The sequence below is a fragment of the Pogona vitticeps genome, chromosome 4 (assembly GCF_051106095.1).
Source record: "Pogona vitticeps strain Pit_001003342236 chromosome 4, PviZW2.1, whole genome shotgun sequence".
Classification (NCBI taxonomy): Eukaryota; Metazoa; Chordata; class Lepidosauria; order Squamata; family Agamidae; genus Pogona; species Pogona vitticeps.
The window spans coordinates 18,587,016-18,600,746 of NC_135786.1; the positions used below are offsets into that span (position 1 = coordinate 18,587,016).

A 13,731-nucleotide genomic window follows, 5' to 3' on the forward strand; every position below is an offset into this window, starting at 1 on the left:
CAGACCAATGTATTCACCTGTGTATTTCCCAAAAACGAGAGCCAAAGAGGCAGATTTACATATACATGTTCGAATTTGTGTATGTAGACACACATACGCACACACACATCTTTAAAAATAATGCATGTATTTTATTTATTAGATAACTTTCAGGACCACAGTTGTAGATTTTGATTTCTCTCTCTTGCTTTTTTTTGGGGGGGGGTTAATATTTCATGACTCAAGATGGGCAGGAACCGCCACTTTATAGAATCATAGAAAAGTGAAGTTGGAAGGGGCCTACAAGGCCATCAAGTCCAACCCCTTGCTCAATGCAGGAATACAATCAAAGCATATCTAAGTTTTTCTTGAATGGTGCCAGTGTTGGAGCACTCACTAACTCCCGAGGTAACTGGTTCCACTATCATACTGCTCTAACAGTTAGGACGTTTTTCCTGATATGCAACTGAAATCTGGCTTCCTTTAACTTGAGCCCATTGTTGTGTGTCCAGCACTCTCGGTTATCCCTATCTTTGACAGTTCATGCCAGTTCATTCATTGGCTGAACAGGTGTTTGGTGCTTTGGAGCCCTGCTTCCTCCAGCAGGCACCCACTCAGGCACTGCCCCATTTTCCATATCCCCTTCTGGCTCCTGGCTCTGAGTGGGCGCCTAATGGAGAAGGCAGGGCTGGGAAGTGCCAAATACTTGCTCGCCCAACAAACCAACCCACATGAACCGCCAAACCAGTGGTTCATGACCGTCTCTCTTTGTGACCATAGACTCCCACCATAAAAATGCAAACATGTTAATAAAATTGTATCAAATGTAAATTATTTTGAATAAAACCAATTTCAGTGAAACAATATTGAAGGAGAAATGTGTTACTTCTCTCCATAGTTTTGGGGGGGGGGAGCCAACAACCGAGTGGCTTCCTGCTTCAGAGCTAGGGATGTATTTGAATGGGGAGGAGAGATAGGAGAAGACAACTCCTCTCTCCCCATTAAGGATCCCTGTGTTTGAAAATGAAGTTAGAGCATACTTTAATACAGATTGAAATACAGATTGAAACAAGAGATTAGTTTGTCGGTGACTGTAGGTGAAACTACAGAATGGCCAGAACATGAGTGGGATTTTTTGCTCGCATAATCATACAACTCATATCAATGAATTGCTTCTAGTTGACAAGTTGCTGCTTGTGGTCCAGGTCATGTGCAACAACTTGTTCACTGCCAACAATTTGTTACTGTGACTTATGCAAATACACTTGGACTGGCATAAGTCCCCAGTCGGGTTCTAGCCAACATACTCAGCACACGTTTAAAGAACTGTGCTGTATCAAGTAGTGCAAGATGTCTACAGTATTTGACATTGTACATACCTTTCCTCACCTATATATTTTATTTAGTTGTGCTTTGTTTTGTGATTGGTCATTAGAAGAGACATCTCAGCTTACTTTGCAAGCTGGATTGGTTAGGCATTATTACCATAATATTGTTCTTATCATGAGTTGTAATACGATATTTGATTAATGCTTTTTTAAATATTTATATTTATATTTTAATATTTAATATTTATTAATAAGTAATATAAATTATTTTCAATAATTTATTATTTTGCTTTTAACATGATTCTTTTAATACTGTAAGCTGCCTTGGATCCTTCAGGAGACAGGCAGCCTATAAATATTTTAACTAAATAACTAACCAACTAACTAACCAACTAACTAACTAAAACTAACTAACTAACTAATAAATAAATAAATATTCATCTAAGGAAATTCCATCATTGTAGGAAAATTGTGCTGATTGTAGGGAATATACAATATCTAGCTTAACCCAGAGAAACAGAGAGCTGATGTTCTATAACCAATTTCCTGTTCAACATTTATCTGCATACAAAACTTCAAATGCAGAAGCTGTCATAGCAATCTGATGAGGTGCTGGTTGCATGGAATCAGGCCCATGACCAGCAAATCACATTAGCAGCTTCTCAAGGTGTAGTTCCCCGTGCAGAAATATTGAAAAAGATACCTTCATATAAGTTAACGGTACATTTGAGTGCTGCCTGCTGCACTCTAGAGATCTGAGGTAAAAGTCATGGACCTTGACTGTCTATTGAAGGATAGACACAGCACATTTGTAAATGCCATCAAATATTACAAAATGCCAGAAATCTCCAGTGACTTTCTTCCAAATGAAAATAATGGGTGTATGTGCCCTGCCTACCTTCTTGTCATTCAGAAAAATAGAGTGAATGTTTCCATTAATTGGGACCCCCCTAATGTGGTGGCGCTGCGGGTTAAACCGCAGAAGTCTCTCTGCTGTAAGGTCTGTAGATCTTCAGCTGTAAGATCGAATCCACGTGACGGAGTGAGCGCCCGCCGTTTGTCCCAGCTCCCGCCAACCTAGTGGTTCGAAAGCATGCAAATGCGAGTAGATAAATAGCGACCACCTTGGTGGGAAGGTAACAGCGTTCTGTGTCTAAGTCGCACTGGCCATGTGACCACGGACGATTGTCTTTGGACAAACGCTGGCTCTATGGCTTGAAAACAGGGATGAGCACCGCCCCCTAGACTCGAACACGACTGGACAAATTCTCAAGGAGAAATTTTACCTTTACCTTACTTAACCAACACTGCGTATCCTTAACTTCAGTTTTGTGTTTTCTCAAATGTAGCTGCCACAATGGGGAATTCCTTTTCTTTGGAAAAGCAGTCCGAAGATGAAGAGCCTGTTCAGGGAACTGCATATTCTCAGGTAAGCTTTAGTAGAAACCTTTATTCTGCTTTATCTTGGCCATTAGTCTCTTACCCATTGTATTTAACATGTGCAAACTGACTAAACAGCCCAGGCTTACATCCTGCTGGACTGAAGCCAATACTGACTGAAATTAAAAGCTGCTTGAGGAGGCAGGGCAGGGATGATATTCCCTCAGGTACATAGTATTCGAATTTGCATTTGTACATTGATTTCTGCTTTTTGATATTTCAACATGCAAATAGCATGGGTATAGTTCTTCCTCACAGTTATCTTCATTTACTTCTTCCTACTGTTTATAGTCAGGCAAAAAGAAAGAAAAAAGAAAAAATAAAGAAGACAAAAATGTTGTGGCACCTTGAAGACAACTGCTATATTTTAATGTGAGCTTGCGTGGATAAGTCCACTTCCTCAGACATAACATAACGTATCCACGAAAGCTTACATTAAAATATAGCAGTTAGTTTTTAAGGTGCCGCAATGTTTTTGTCTTCTTTATTTTTTATTTTTTATTTCTTTGTTTCTTTTTTTTGCCTGATGCGCCAGCACAGACTAACACAGCTGCCTCTTCTAAAACTACTGTTTATCGTCAGTTTTTTTTTGAGAAAAAAGACGGAAGAAGGCACTGGAAACAAAAACAAAGAAAGCCAGGAGATAAACATCCTAAAAGCAACTGACGGTTTTAACGCAAATATATGCATTGAATCAATTGCTGAATGGCAAGTTAAGATGTAGGGAATTATTGCTTCAATGGGCCTATTGAACTATCAATTGGGTTGAGGTCCATGTTCTCCATGGTGATGTCTTTCAATAAAATGCCCAGTGGGTTTTGGAAAAATCAATAATTCTTTCATCAGGATTCATAAAGTGTTTCTGTACTTTGTCAGCAGCGGAGAAGATGTTGACAAAGTGTGCAAATTCTTTTTCCAGATGCCTCTAGTGAAAACAACAACAATAACAGACTAGAGAGGGGCACAAAGCTCTGCTTTATTTGATTCCTTGAAATCCAAGTATATATATACAGAGTGCCATTATGACTATAATTCTGTGCCCTTTTAATTTTCTTTTTTTAAATTTTTTATTAAAAGAATACAAAATACACCTACTACTACAGAAAAAAAACTATAAAAAAACTATAAAATAAAAATGCAAAACAGTACATTTACCCATGTGCATCCATCACCTTCAGGACTAGCATTACACTTCATTCCATCCATTTTCACTCCAAAATTTCATTGTTTCTTCCCTCGGTGTAAACCCCCTCCCTCTCCGAAATACATGTTCTAAAAATACATTCCATATTTTCTTAAAATCGTTATTTTTCATTTTCATATCACATGTCAGTTTATCATTAATAGCCATGTCCCATAATTCTCTATACCATTCCTCCAGGTTAAATTGATTTTCATTTCTCCAATTCCTTGCCATAATTATCCTTGCTGCCGTAATCATTATTACTATTAAATCCTTATTTTCTTTCGCCAGTTGATCTTTAATCATATTCAATAAAGCTATTATTGGAGACATTGGAATATTCAATCCAATTATTTCAGATATTTCTTTAAATATTAATTTCCATTCTTTCTTTCTTTTTTCACATAGCCACCACATATGTAAATACGTCCCCTTCTCTTTTTTACAACTCCAACATAATGTTGAGCCCTTTTAATTTTCATCTTTGTCTGGTGTACTATGTTTCTTCCACCATGCCGGAGTGGATCATGGACAAGGAGCTTCATTCCCAAGAAAAACCTTTCAGTCACTTTTATAGGTATAGATACCCAGTCCATGAGCATACCTATACACAGAGAAAGGAAATGTTTGGCCTTTTGGACTACAACTCCCAGAATTCTACAGACAGTGTGGCCATACAGGATTTTTGCAGTTGGAATCCAAGAAAACAAATGTTTCCCACTTTGGCACATTTATTAGTTCTTTAGCATGACAGTGGATGCATGATAGGACAAATGGATATAAGGACAGCTGTGCTGGAAAGAGGGTAGGAACACTTGGATCTAATATTCCAATTTGAAGAGTAAATTTGCCTTTGTAGAGGGCAACGTATTAAAACCACTGTTACCGTCTCTTGGCTCTTTGCCTATTCTGGACTGCAGGGAGCTAATTCTTCACTTAAGCTCCTTTCTTCCCAAGTCCTACTATGATAAACACAAAGCTGTCCTATGGCTGACTTGCTTTAGGAATGTCTAGAAAAGACAGATGAAGCAAGTTGCCTTTTCTTTTTTACTAAAGCTCTGAACATGGTCACTGAGAGCTGTACTCCAAAAAATTACTTTTCTAAGCTGTTAGAGAAGAGAGATATTTCTAGGGAGTAAGTCGTCTGTCTTCCTTTTCATCATACTTTAGGGTCCAAAGAAGAAACATCCATGTCCAAATTCTGCACTGGGTATAAATACAATCCTCTGCACACCATACAACCAGAAAAGTGGAGTGAAGTTCCTTTCCTTGTTCTGCCTCCTGGGAGAAGTGCCACACTGTTTAGCCTTGTGTAGCTTTCATGGAGAAGGAAAGAATTAAACCCTATTTGAGTTCTGTATACCTAGAAAACCCAGAAAGGGTTGCCATATGTCAGAACTGACTTGTCACCACATAATTATTATTCATTATTAGAGACAATGAATGTTCCAACTAATGGCTAGTTTGAAATATTCCAGGTGAGTTTGCAATTGTACTGCAGAATTACAGCACTAAAATTGTGTGTTCAGTTTTGTTTATTAGTTATGTGGGATCATGAATTGGAAGAGAAGGATCATACACATCCAGTAGCTGTATGTTCATAAAAAGGTCTGAAGAAAGCAATGTACAACTGGAGGAATTTTGGGCCTCTCAACATTCTCTGGATCCCTGATTTTCAGGGGTCCCAAGAGCACAAATAGCACCTTATAAAGATGTGCTGCATATCAGCACAGTGATATGGGTGACCAAAATTTGGATATCAGCTATTTTACAAATCTGCTAATACCTCAAATTACTGGATCAGTTTCATTCTTTTTTTTTAAATGATAGCTTACTGTATTTTTCTGTGTATAAGACTATACTTTTATCTAAAATCTTTAGACTAAAAATTTAGGGTCGTCTTATACACAGAGGTAAGCTGAGGCAAGAACAAAAACAAGTGGAGGGGAAAGCAGGGATCAAAGCGATCCTGCAGCACTTTGATCCCTTTCCACCTACACTTGCTAAGCTCCCCTTAGATTTCTTAATTTTGGATTAGAAAAGTGGGTGGCATTTTATACACAGAAAAATACAGTAATCTATTATTACTACAATACACTCAGCAGTGAACAGAATTGTGGTGCGAGAGCGGCAAGAACTAACTTCTAGTTTCTTGTTCCAGGTTTCATCAGAACCTCCTGACAACCTTAAGAATGGACCAGTCATAATCCAGCCTGGACAGTCCAATCCTTTGGCAAATGGTGATGCAGGTATGCTCTGGAAAGGAAAGACTGCCCCATCCATTTCTGTCATTTGATTTAACTGGTTGTGCTATCTTAGTCACAAAGAAGGTAAACACACATTGTTCCAGTTGGTTAGTACAGGGTAAAGAATTTAAATTGAGTTTGCACTGGGTGACTTTCTGCAAGCCGCCCTTTTGCTCAGCCTGACTTACTTCACAGAGTTTTTGCAATGATAAAATAGTACAACCCTGAGATGCCTGCTGAATGTGGAGCTTCATCCCTGTTAGTCATCATAGTATTTGGAAAGAAAGATATTGTTGCTACAGTGCAAAAAATTTATTCTACAGCTCATTACCATTTCATTGCTTCCCATTTCAAAAAAATAGTACTGTATTGATTAGAGAATGATCTAAAACTTGAAAAATGTTTGTCACCATGTCAATGAAATGCCTTCAAATGGCCTTAAATAGTAACTTTTGAACACAACAAGAAGACATTGCTCATCTTACTGTTCCTGCTTTTGAAATGTAAAACCTATATACCCTCATTACCCCTCCCAAAAAAACCCTAATTATTAGTAATTATGTTATTTGTAATTTAATACATCCACGTTTTGGCTAAATTGTTGTTATGTGTTGTTAGCATCTCTAATAGGGCTCTTGAGGTATGTAAGATATTTAAGGAGTAGTTTTACAAGTTCTATATTCTCCTAATGAATTTCCATGACTCCGTAGTGATTCAAACCCAGGCTTTCTGAGTCCTAGTCCAGCACTCTGTCCACTACACAACATTGAGTTTAAATTATATTAGATTTAGATTTATATTAGGCATCCTTCAGTCTCAAGAGACTATGGTGACATGCTGTGAATAGAGGACTTGGAACAGCATCTAGTGTGGCTGAGAAGGCCAATTCGAGAGTGACAATCCCTTCCACACTGAAGACAAATATAATCTGTCCCCTGTCCAGCTCCCTGATTTTGCTGCTTTCAGGACTGCCTCTTTGCCTCGGCCTGCTGGACAAGTGTCTCTTCAAATTGGTTGAGGCTGTGATGTACCACCTGCCTCCAGGCTGAATGTTCAGATGTCAAAGTTTCCCATCTGTTGAGGTCCATTCCTAAGGCCTTCAGATCCTGCTTACAGATATCCTTATATCACAGCTGTGGTCTTCCTCTGGGGTGCTTTCCCTGCACTAATTCTCTGTACAGGAGATCTTTTGGAAACCGACTATCAGCCATTCTCACGACATGCCCAAACCAACGTAGACAACATTGAGTATCCTTTGGCTAAATAGCAAAACAGTTTCTCAGATAGTCAGATGGCCCTCTGATTTTCAGGGAAAATAAAAGGTTTTTTTGCCCGTTTATCTTTTTTGAAGATAAACTAGACAAAAGTGGGCAGAAAAATCCACTTAAAAACCCACCCAAGTTAAAAAAAAAGCCTGCATCCTTTGAAATCTCCACCTCTACTGGAAGTGAGCGCATCGACTGAATCTCATTTAAATAATCCTCATATGCTTACCGAAGAGCACCTCATTTCGTTGCACCCACTCGTGAATGAAATGACAAATAAATTTCTTATGTCTTATGTCTTATGTCTTATTTATTTATCTACATTTATATCCTGCCCAATTAGTAGCTAGGCTACTTCTCTGGGTGGCTAACAAAAGGACACGTAATCATAAACAATGATGATAATGATAAAAACAATAAAACTAAAGCAGAAAATTAATAACAGGCTGGTGGCAGAAGAAATACATGAGATTACTTAGTTAGGGGCAAAGTATGGAAAGGCTTGCAGGTCTTCTGTTGACTATCTTAATCTGTCTCCCACCATGATCGGGGGGGGGGAGTCAACTTTTCCATGTTGATGTTTATAGACATTCTGTTATTATATTTCATTCATGTTCAGTAGTTGTGCGGTGGGGAACAGAAGATTAGGGAAATGTCTAGGGTTACCACTAGTTTACCAAAAGGTGACAGGTCAGACAATTTAACTTGAATGATTAATCCCTATGTGTCTTAGGTCCAAAACTGTCTGCCCACAGTCTTATGCAGCACCTTGGCAGAACCCACCCTATTCTGCTGTGCCTTGCTCATTTTTGTTGTCTGAACACACTTGCCTATTTTTCTGTGTACACTACCTAGGTAGATGTGTCATCTTTAGTACCAAAAAGCAGCCTATGTCAATATCATGTGTATGCAGAATGATTGATAGTATTTGACTTGGTTCTGACTCATTCAGAATTTGATCCGTCACTCCTATCTTCCACCCTATGTTTGCTACCAAGGAAGAAATATGTTTACATGTGGTCATCTCACCCCATGTTGTACATTTTCACACAGTCATGCACAATGAGCTCTCTTCAGGCCTGCCCAGCTTGTGACACAACCAGCCACTAGAGGTTCAATAAATCTTTTGTGGTTTTTGTTGTTTGCTGGAATTGTAATTTTATTTTTTTTAAAAAGGAAATGAAAAAGGGAGAAAAACAGGCCATCAAGCAATTCTGAAACTACAACAGGTTTGCTGATCAAGTGCAGGTTATCAGAGTTTGAATTCCAAAAATTGCAACGTTATGCTCCACCAACACATGCAGCTGTTTCCCAAAACCTTTTCCAGAGAAATGAACACGAGCATTTCAATGGATCCTTCTTAAAAGATAAGTCCTGCCCTCTGCTCCATATCAGCATTAAATTGGCAGCTTTTCTTTCCTTAAGAAAGAAATGTGTTATTGCAGCTGTTCTCAGACTACAAGACAATGTGCATGGATCTGATGTATGGAATGTGAACTTCAACCTCATTCTCAAAACAACAGTTTGGTTACACAGATCATTGCTCTGAGGTTTTGTGACCCACACTGTAACTTTTGCTAAAGGCTATATCTCTAAAGTCTCTTGCTTTCGAAATCTAGACTGAAATACAGCAACCTAACATATGCCATCTAAGGCTGCTGATGTTATCAGGTATATTAGTTTTCAAAACATAAAAATGTATGATTCCTCCTCCAAGTCTTCCTTAGTACTCCCTTTGTTAAGGGGAAGCTGTTGGGGGCTGCAAGACAGGAGGAAGTCTTTAATTTTTCAAAAGCACCACCACTAGTAAAGTCCTATTGCTGCTGGGTTATATCCATTGTATAAGAAGCATTTACAACCTTATTCTACCTACTGGTAGTGAATTTATTCTCCAAGTGTATCTTTATGTAGCTCTATATACATATTCATCTACACCTACATATATATGACTTTGGGACGTGGTGGCGCTGCGGGCTAAACCGCAGAAGCCTGTGCTGCAGGGTCAGAAGACCAAGCAGTCATAAGATCGAATCCACGTGACGGAGTGAGCTCCCGTCGCTTTGTCCCAGCTCCCGCCAACCTAGCGGTTCGAAAGCATGCAAATGCAAGTAGATAAATAGGGACCACTTCGGTGGGAAGGTAACAGCGTTCCGTGTCTAAGTCGCACTGGCCATGTGACCACGGAAGATTGTCTTCGGACAAATGTTGGCTCTATGGCTTGGAAATGGGGATGAGCACCGCCCCCTAGAGTCGAACACGACTGGACAAAAATTGTCAAGGGGAACCTTTACCTTTATATACATATTCATCTACACCTACATATATATGACTTTGCTTCCATCCACACCCATCCATCCACACAGAAGATGTTGGTGTCAGCAGGCTTGGGGGAATTCTAAACTTTGCAAAAGTATGCAAGTGAGAGAATCTTAAGGAACAGACACAAAAAGAGTTAAAGGCCAGTGAAGATGGAGCATGCTCAGAAGACATGAATTGTTTCACTTGTATAAAATTTTCATTTCGTTTTTATTTCTCATTCCTTTCCATTTCTGTATCAGCTGCTAGAGAAAAGTAGATGTCTATAAGGTTTCCATCCAAATGCTTGAGATCCAGTATAGTTTTCAAGATCATCTTTCTACACAAGAGCTGTGTTGTAGTGGAACAAGGGTTTATTGGGTCAAAATGCTAGGACTCTTTGATCAGCAGGGGCAAAGATGTCATCTGTAGAAATGGGCATGGACCACTGATCTGACAGTTTGACAAGGTTCGTTTCCCAGGCAAACAGCTGATCCACAGTTCAGCGCCCCACCCACTCCAGCAGGTGTCCACTCAGGCCCCAGAGGAGGTCGGGGTACTGCCATCAAGGGGGCATTCAATGGAGGGTGTGGGGCACCAAACAGTGGATCAGCTATTTGTTCTGGAAATGAACCACATCAAACCACTCAACCAGTGGTTCACTGCCATCTCTAGTCATTTACTATCTACATTAGACATCCCTGCTCTCTGAGGTTAGGAGCTGGAGGGAGGGATTTTCCAAAAAAACATTATTTATTGTGAGCTATCCCCATTGTTCTACTGAATATTTGGAAGTAGCTTGATAGGTGCCCATTTGGGAAGGGACAAGAAAGTGCTTGGCGCCCTTGGAATCCTAAAATGGATTTATTAATTTAATGTTACATAGGCAAACACACTATGTTATTGTAGTGTGTCCTATATTATCAGATGATGCTCTTGCACAGCTTTACCCTACCCCATCAGAAAAAATTCTGTGGACACTTTGGGGTGATGGTATTCAACAGCAAAGATGACTCCCTAGGTTTTCAAGAGATGTATTCCTGACAGATGAAACGTGCAGGAAGTGGTTTGTTAAATTTGTTAATCCCTGAAGACTGGGAAAGATTGACATGATGAATGAGGCGGTGCTTCAAAATATGTCACGACATCACTGAGCAACAGAATAAGATGGTCACCAAGTAAGTGACTAAGGATATTGTATCCCTGTAATTTACCAGGCATATAGACAAACCACATGTGTGTCATGCCGCACATGAGGTATATAATTTCTTTCTTTCTTTCTTTCTTTCTTTCTTTCTTTCTTTCTTTCTTTCTTTCTTTCTTTCTTTCTTTCTTTCTTTATCTTGTTGATCCTTTTCCAGGTTCCCCTCCCAGAGTCCTGTCTGATGACTGTTGTGTATTCAGCAGCATGTTTAGTAAAAGGGTGTAGTAAACTTGCCAATCTGCTAAATTAACCAGAACAGCCCAGTTAGTCAATTCACTCAAGATAGTTATCTGTCTGGTGACACCTCAGTGTCTGCAGAGTCACCCTTTTCACCAGCTTCTTGCGAATGTGGACACACTGGTAGCATGGGTTGCTTGACGATAGGAGCATTTTGAAAATTTTCCCAGTTCTATTGCATTGATATGAATGAAGGAAAGATAATCTCGTGGGACATGGAGTTGCTTCGCAGTTGATATGAACATGTCAGGTAACTAGTCAGAGGATATATCTTGTGCACATACATATGCTGGCATGCAGGATTTAAGCGTATGGGTCACTGCAAGTTGCGCAAGCCATGATCTAGCAACAGAGGTAGAATTTAGAAGACTAGTGGTCAATCCATATTTTAGGTATGTCACTCATTTTCGGTGAGAAAGTTTACATTCTGCTGGCAATTTTGGATATAATTTATTAAATGCCTTTCGGCTTCACAGCTATTGCTATGTGAAACCATCACATTCAGATCTTTTCCGCGTTTTATTGTATACTTGGGTCATGTCTTTGTACAGCAGTTTAAGATACATCCCTTTAGAAATCATTTACTTGTGCTTCCTTCTGCTGCACAGTTTTTTTAAATCATAGCTGCTTAGCATCACATGTGGAAGTGAGTGCAAGATTCTTAGGTCAGAATCTACTATACTGATTATAAGGGGCGCTATAGTAAATATAATGAAATCTAGGACCATAATGTGGGATGTGGTGGTGCTGTGCATTAAACCACAGAAGCCTCTGTGCTGCAGGGTCAGAAAACCAGCATTCGTAAGATCGAATCCACGCAACGGAGTGAGCTCCCATCACTTGTCCCAGCTCCTGTCAACCTAGCAGTTTGAAAGCATGTAAATGTGAGTAGATAAATAGGTACCACCTCGGTGGGAAGGTAACGACGTTCCATGTCTAGTTGCACTGGCCACATGACCACAGAAACTGTATTCCCATTAGGAAGAAACCAAATTTGGCGGTGGACGAAATTGGCAATTATAGGCCCGTCGCCAATGTTTCCTTCCTCAGCAAAGTGGTTGAGAGCATATCAGCTTCAGGCGCTCTTGGACGAAACCAATGCTCTGGACCCATTTCAGTCGGGCTTCAGGCCGCGCTACGGTACAGAGACGGCACTGGTTGCACTGTTGGATGATCTACTGAGGAAGGCCGATGCGGGCAATATGTCCTTGTTGGTCCTCCTCGACATCTCAGCCACCTTTGATACCGTCGACCACGGTATCCTCCTGGGGAGGCTCTCTGAGTTGGGAGTCAGTGGCCTGGCACTTGCCTGGCTCCACTCCTTCCTGGAGGACCGCCCCCAGAGAGTACAGCTTGGGGAGAATGTTTCAGCCCCATGGAATCTCAATTGTGGGGTTCCACAGGGGTTGATCATCTCCCCAATGCTGTTTAACATCTATATGAGGCCGCTGGGGCAGGGGGTGTGAGGCATTGTGTCATCAGTACGCTGATGACACACAGGTCTACATCTCCTTTACACCAACTTCAGTGGATGCCGTCCTGTCCCTCCAGCGCTGCCTGGAGACTGTACTGGAATGGATGCAGTCAAATGGATTGAGACTGAACCCGGACAAGACGGAGGTCTTGAGGGTGGGTGGCCCTTCCGTCAGCAGCATAGGTGACTCCCTCTCCTTTGGAGGGACAACCCTTGCCGCATAGAGTGAGGTCCGCAGCTTGGGGATACATTTGGACCTGGGTGGCGTCCGTGGTCCGCTCCGCCTATTTTAATCTATGGCGGATTGCCCAGCTGCGGCCGTATCTTGATGGGGGGGCCCTCGCTACTCTAGTCCATGCGCTTGTAATCTCGAGATTAGACCACTGTAATGCACTCTACGTGGGGCTGCCTTTGAGGCTCATGCGGAAACTTCAGATGGTCCAGAATACAGCAGCCAGGCTTCTTACTGGGGTGAGAAAATATCAGCACATCTCCCCCACTCTGGCTGCACTGCACTGGTTACCTATTCGTTTCCGCATCGACTTCAAAGTGTTAATGATTACATATAAAGCCCTAAACGGTTTGGGACCTCAATATTTGGCAGATCGCCTCCTCCTGCCCAGATCTACCCGAATCACCCGACATAGCCAGCAGGGATGGCTGAGGGGACTGACACTGAGGGAGGCCCGGAAGGAGAAAACTAGAAACCGGGCCTTCTTAGCGGTCGACCCTCGGCTGTGGAACACACTCCCTGTTGAAATTTGGCTGGCACCCTCACTGGGTGTTTTCAAAAGCAAATTAAAAACTTGGTTATTTAAACAGGCCTTCCTCCCAGTGATTTTCTCTTTCTTTTTCTTCTTTTGAGTATTGCCATCTTGAAAATCTGTTGCTTAGAATTAATTGCATTTTATATGCTATTTTAACGTGTTTTAACTTATGTAAGCTGCCCTGAGTAGACGCTGTCTAGAGGGGCGGGGTAAAAATCGAATAAATAAATAAATTAAATAAAATATGGACAAACACTAGCTCTACGGCTTGGAGACGGAGATGAACACCATGCCCTAGAGTTGGACACAACTG

At 40.8% G+C, this 13,731-nt stretch overlaps 1 protein-coding gene across 5 annotated transcripts in view; it reads left to right on the forward strand.

Moving 5' to 3' along the window:
- Positions 1–2,656: 2,656 nt before the first annotated feature.
- BCAS1 (brain enriched myelin associated protein 1) overlaps positions 2,657–13,731 on the forward strand; it is a 60,290-nt gene continuing 49,215 nt past the window's right edge. For all 5 annotated transcript variants that reach the window (XM_072996834.2, XM_020779537.3, XM_072996837.2 and 2 more), the window contains exons 1-2: positions 2,657–2,736; positions 6,092–6,179. In XM_072996834.2, the coding sequence (XP_072852935.2) occupies positions 2,665–2,736; positions 6,092–6,179 (160 nt within the window). In that variant the 5' untranslated portion in view covers positions 2,657–2,664. The remainder of the gene's footprint in view (positions 2,737–6,091; positions 6,180–13,731) is intronic.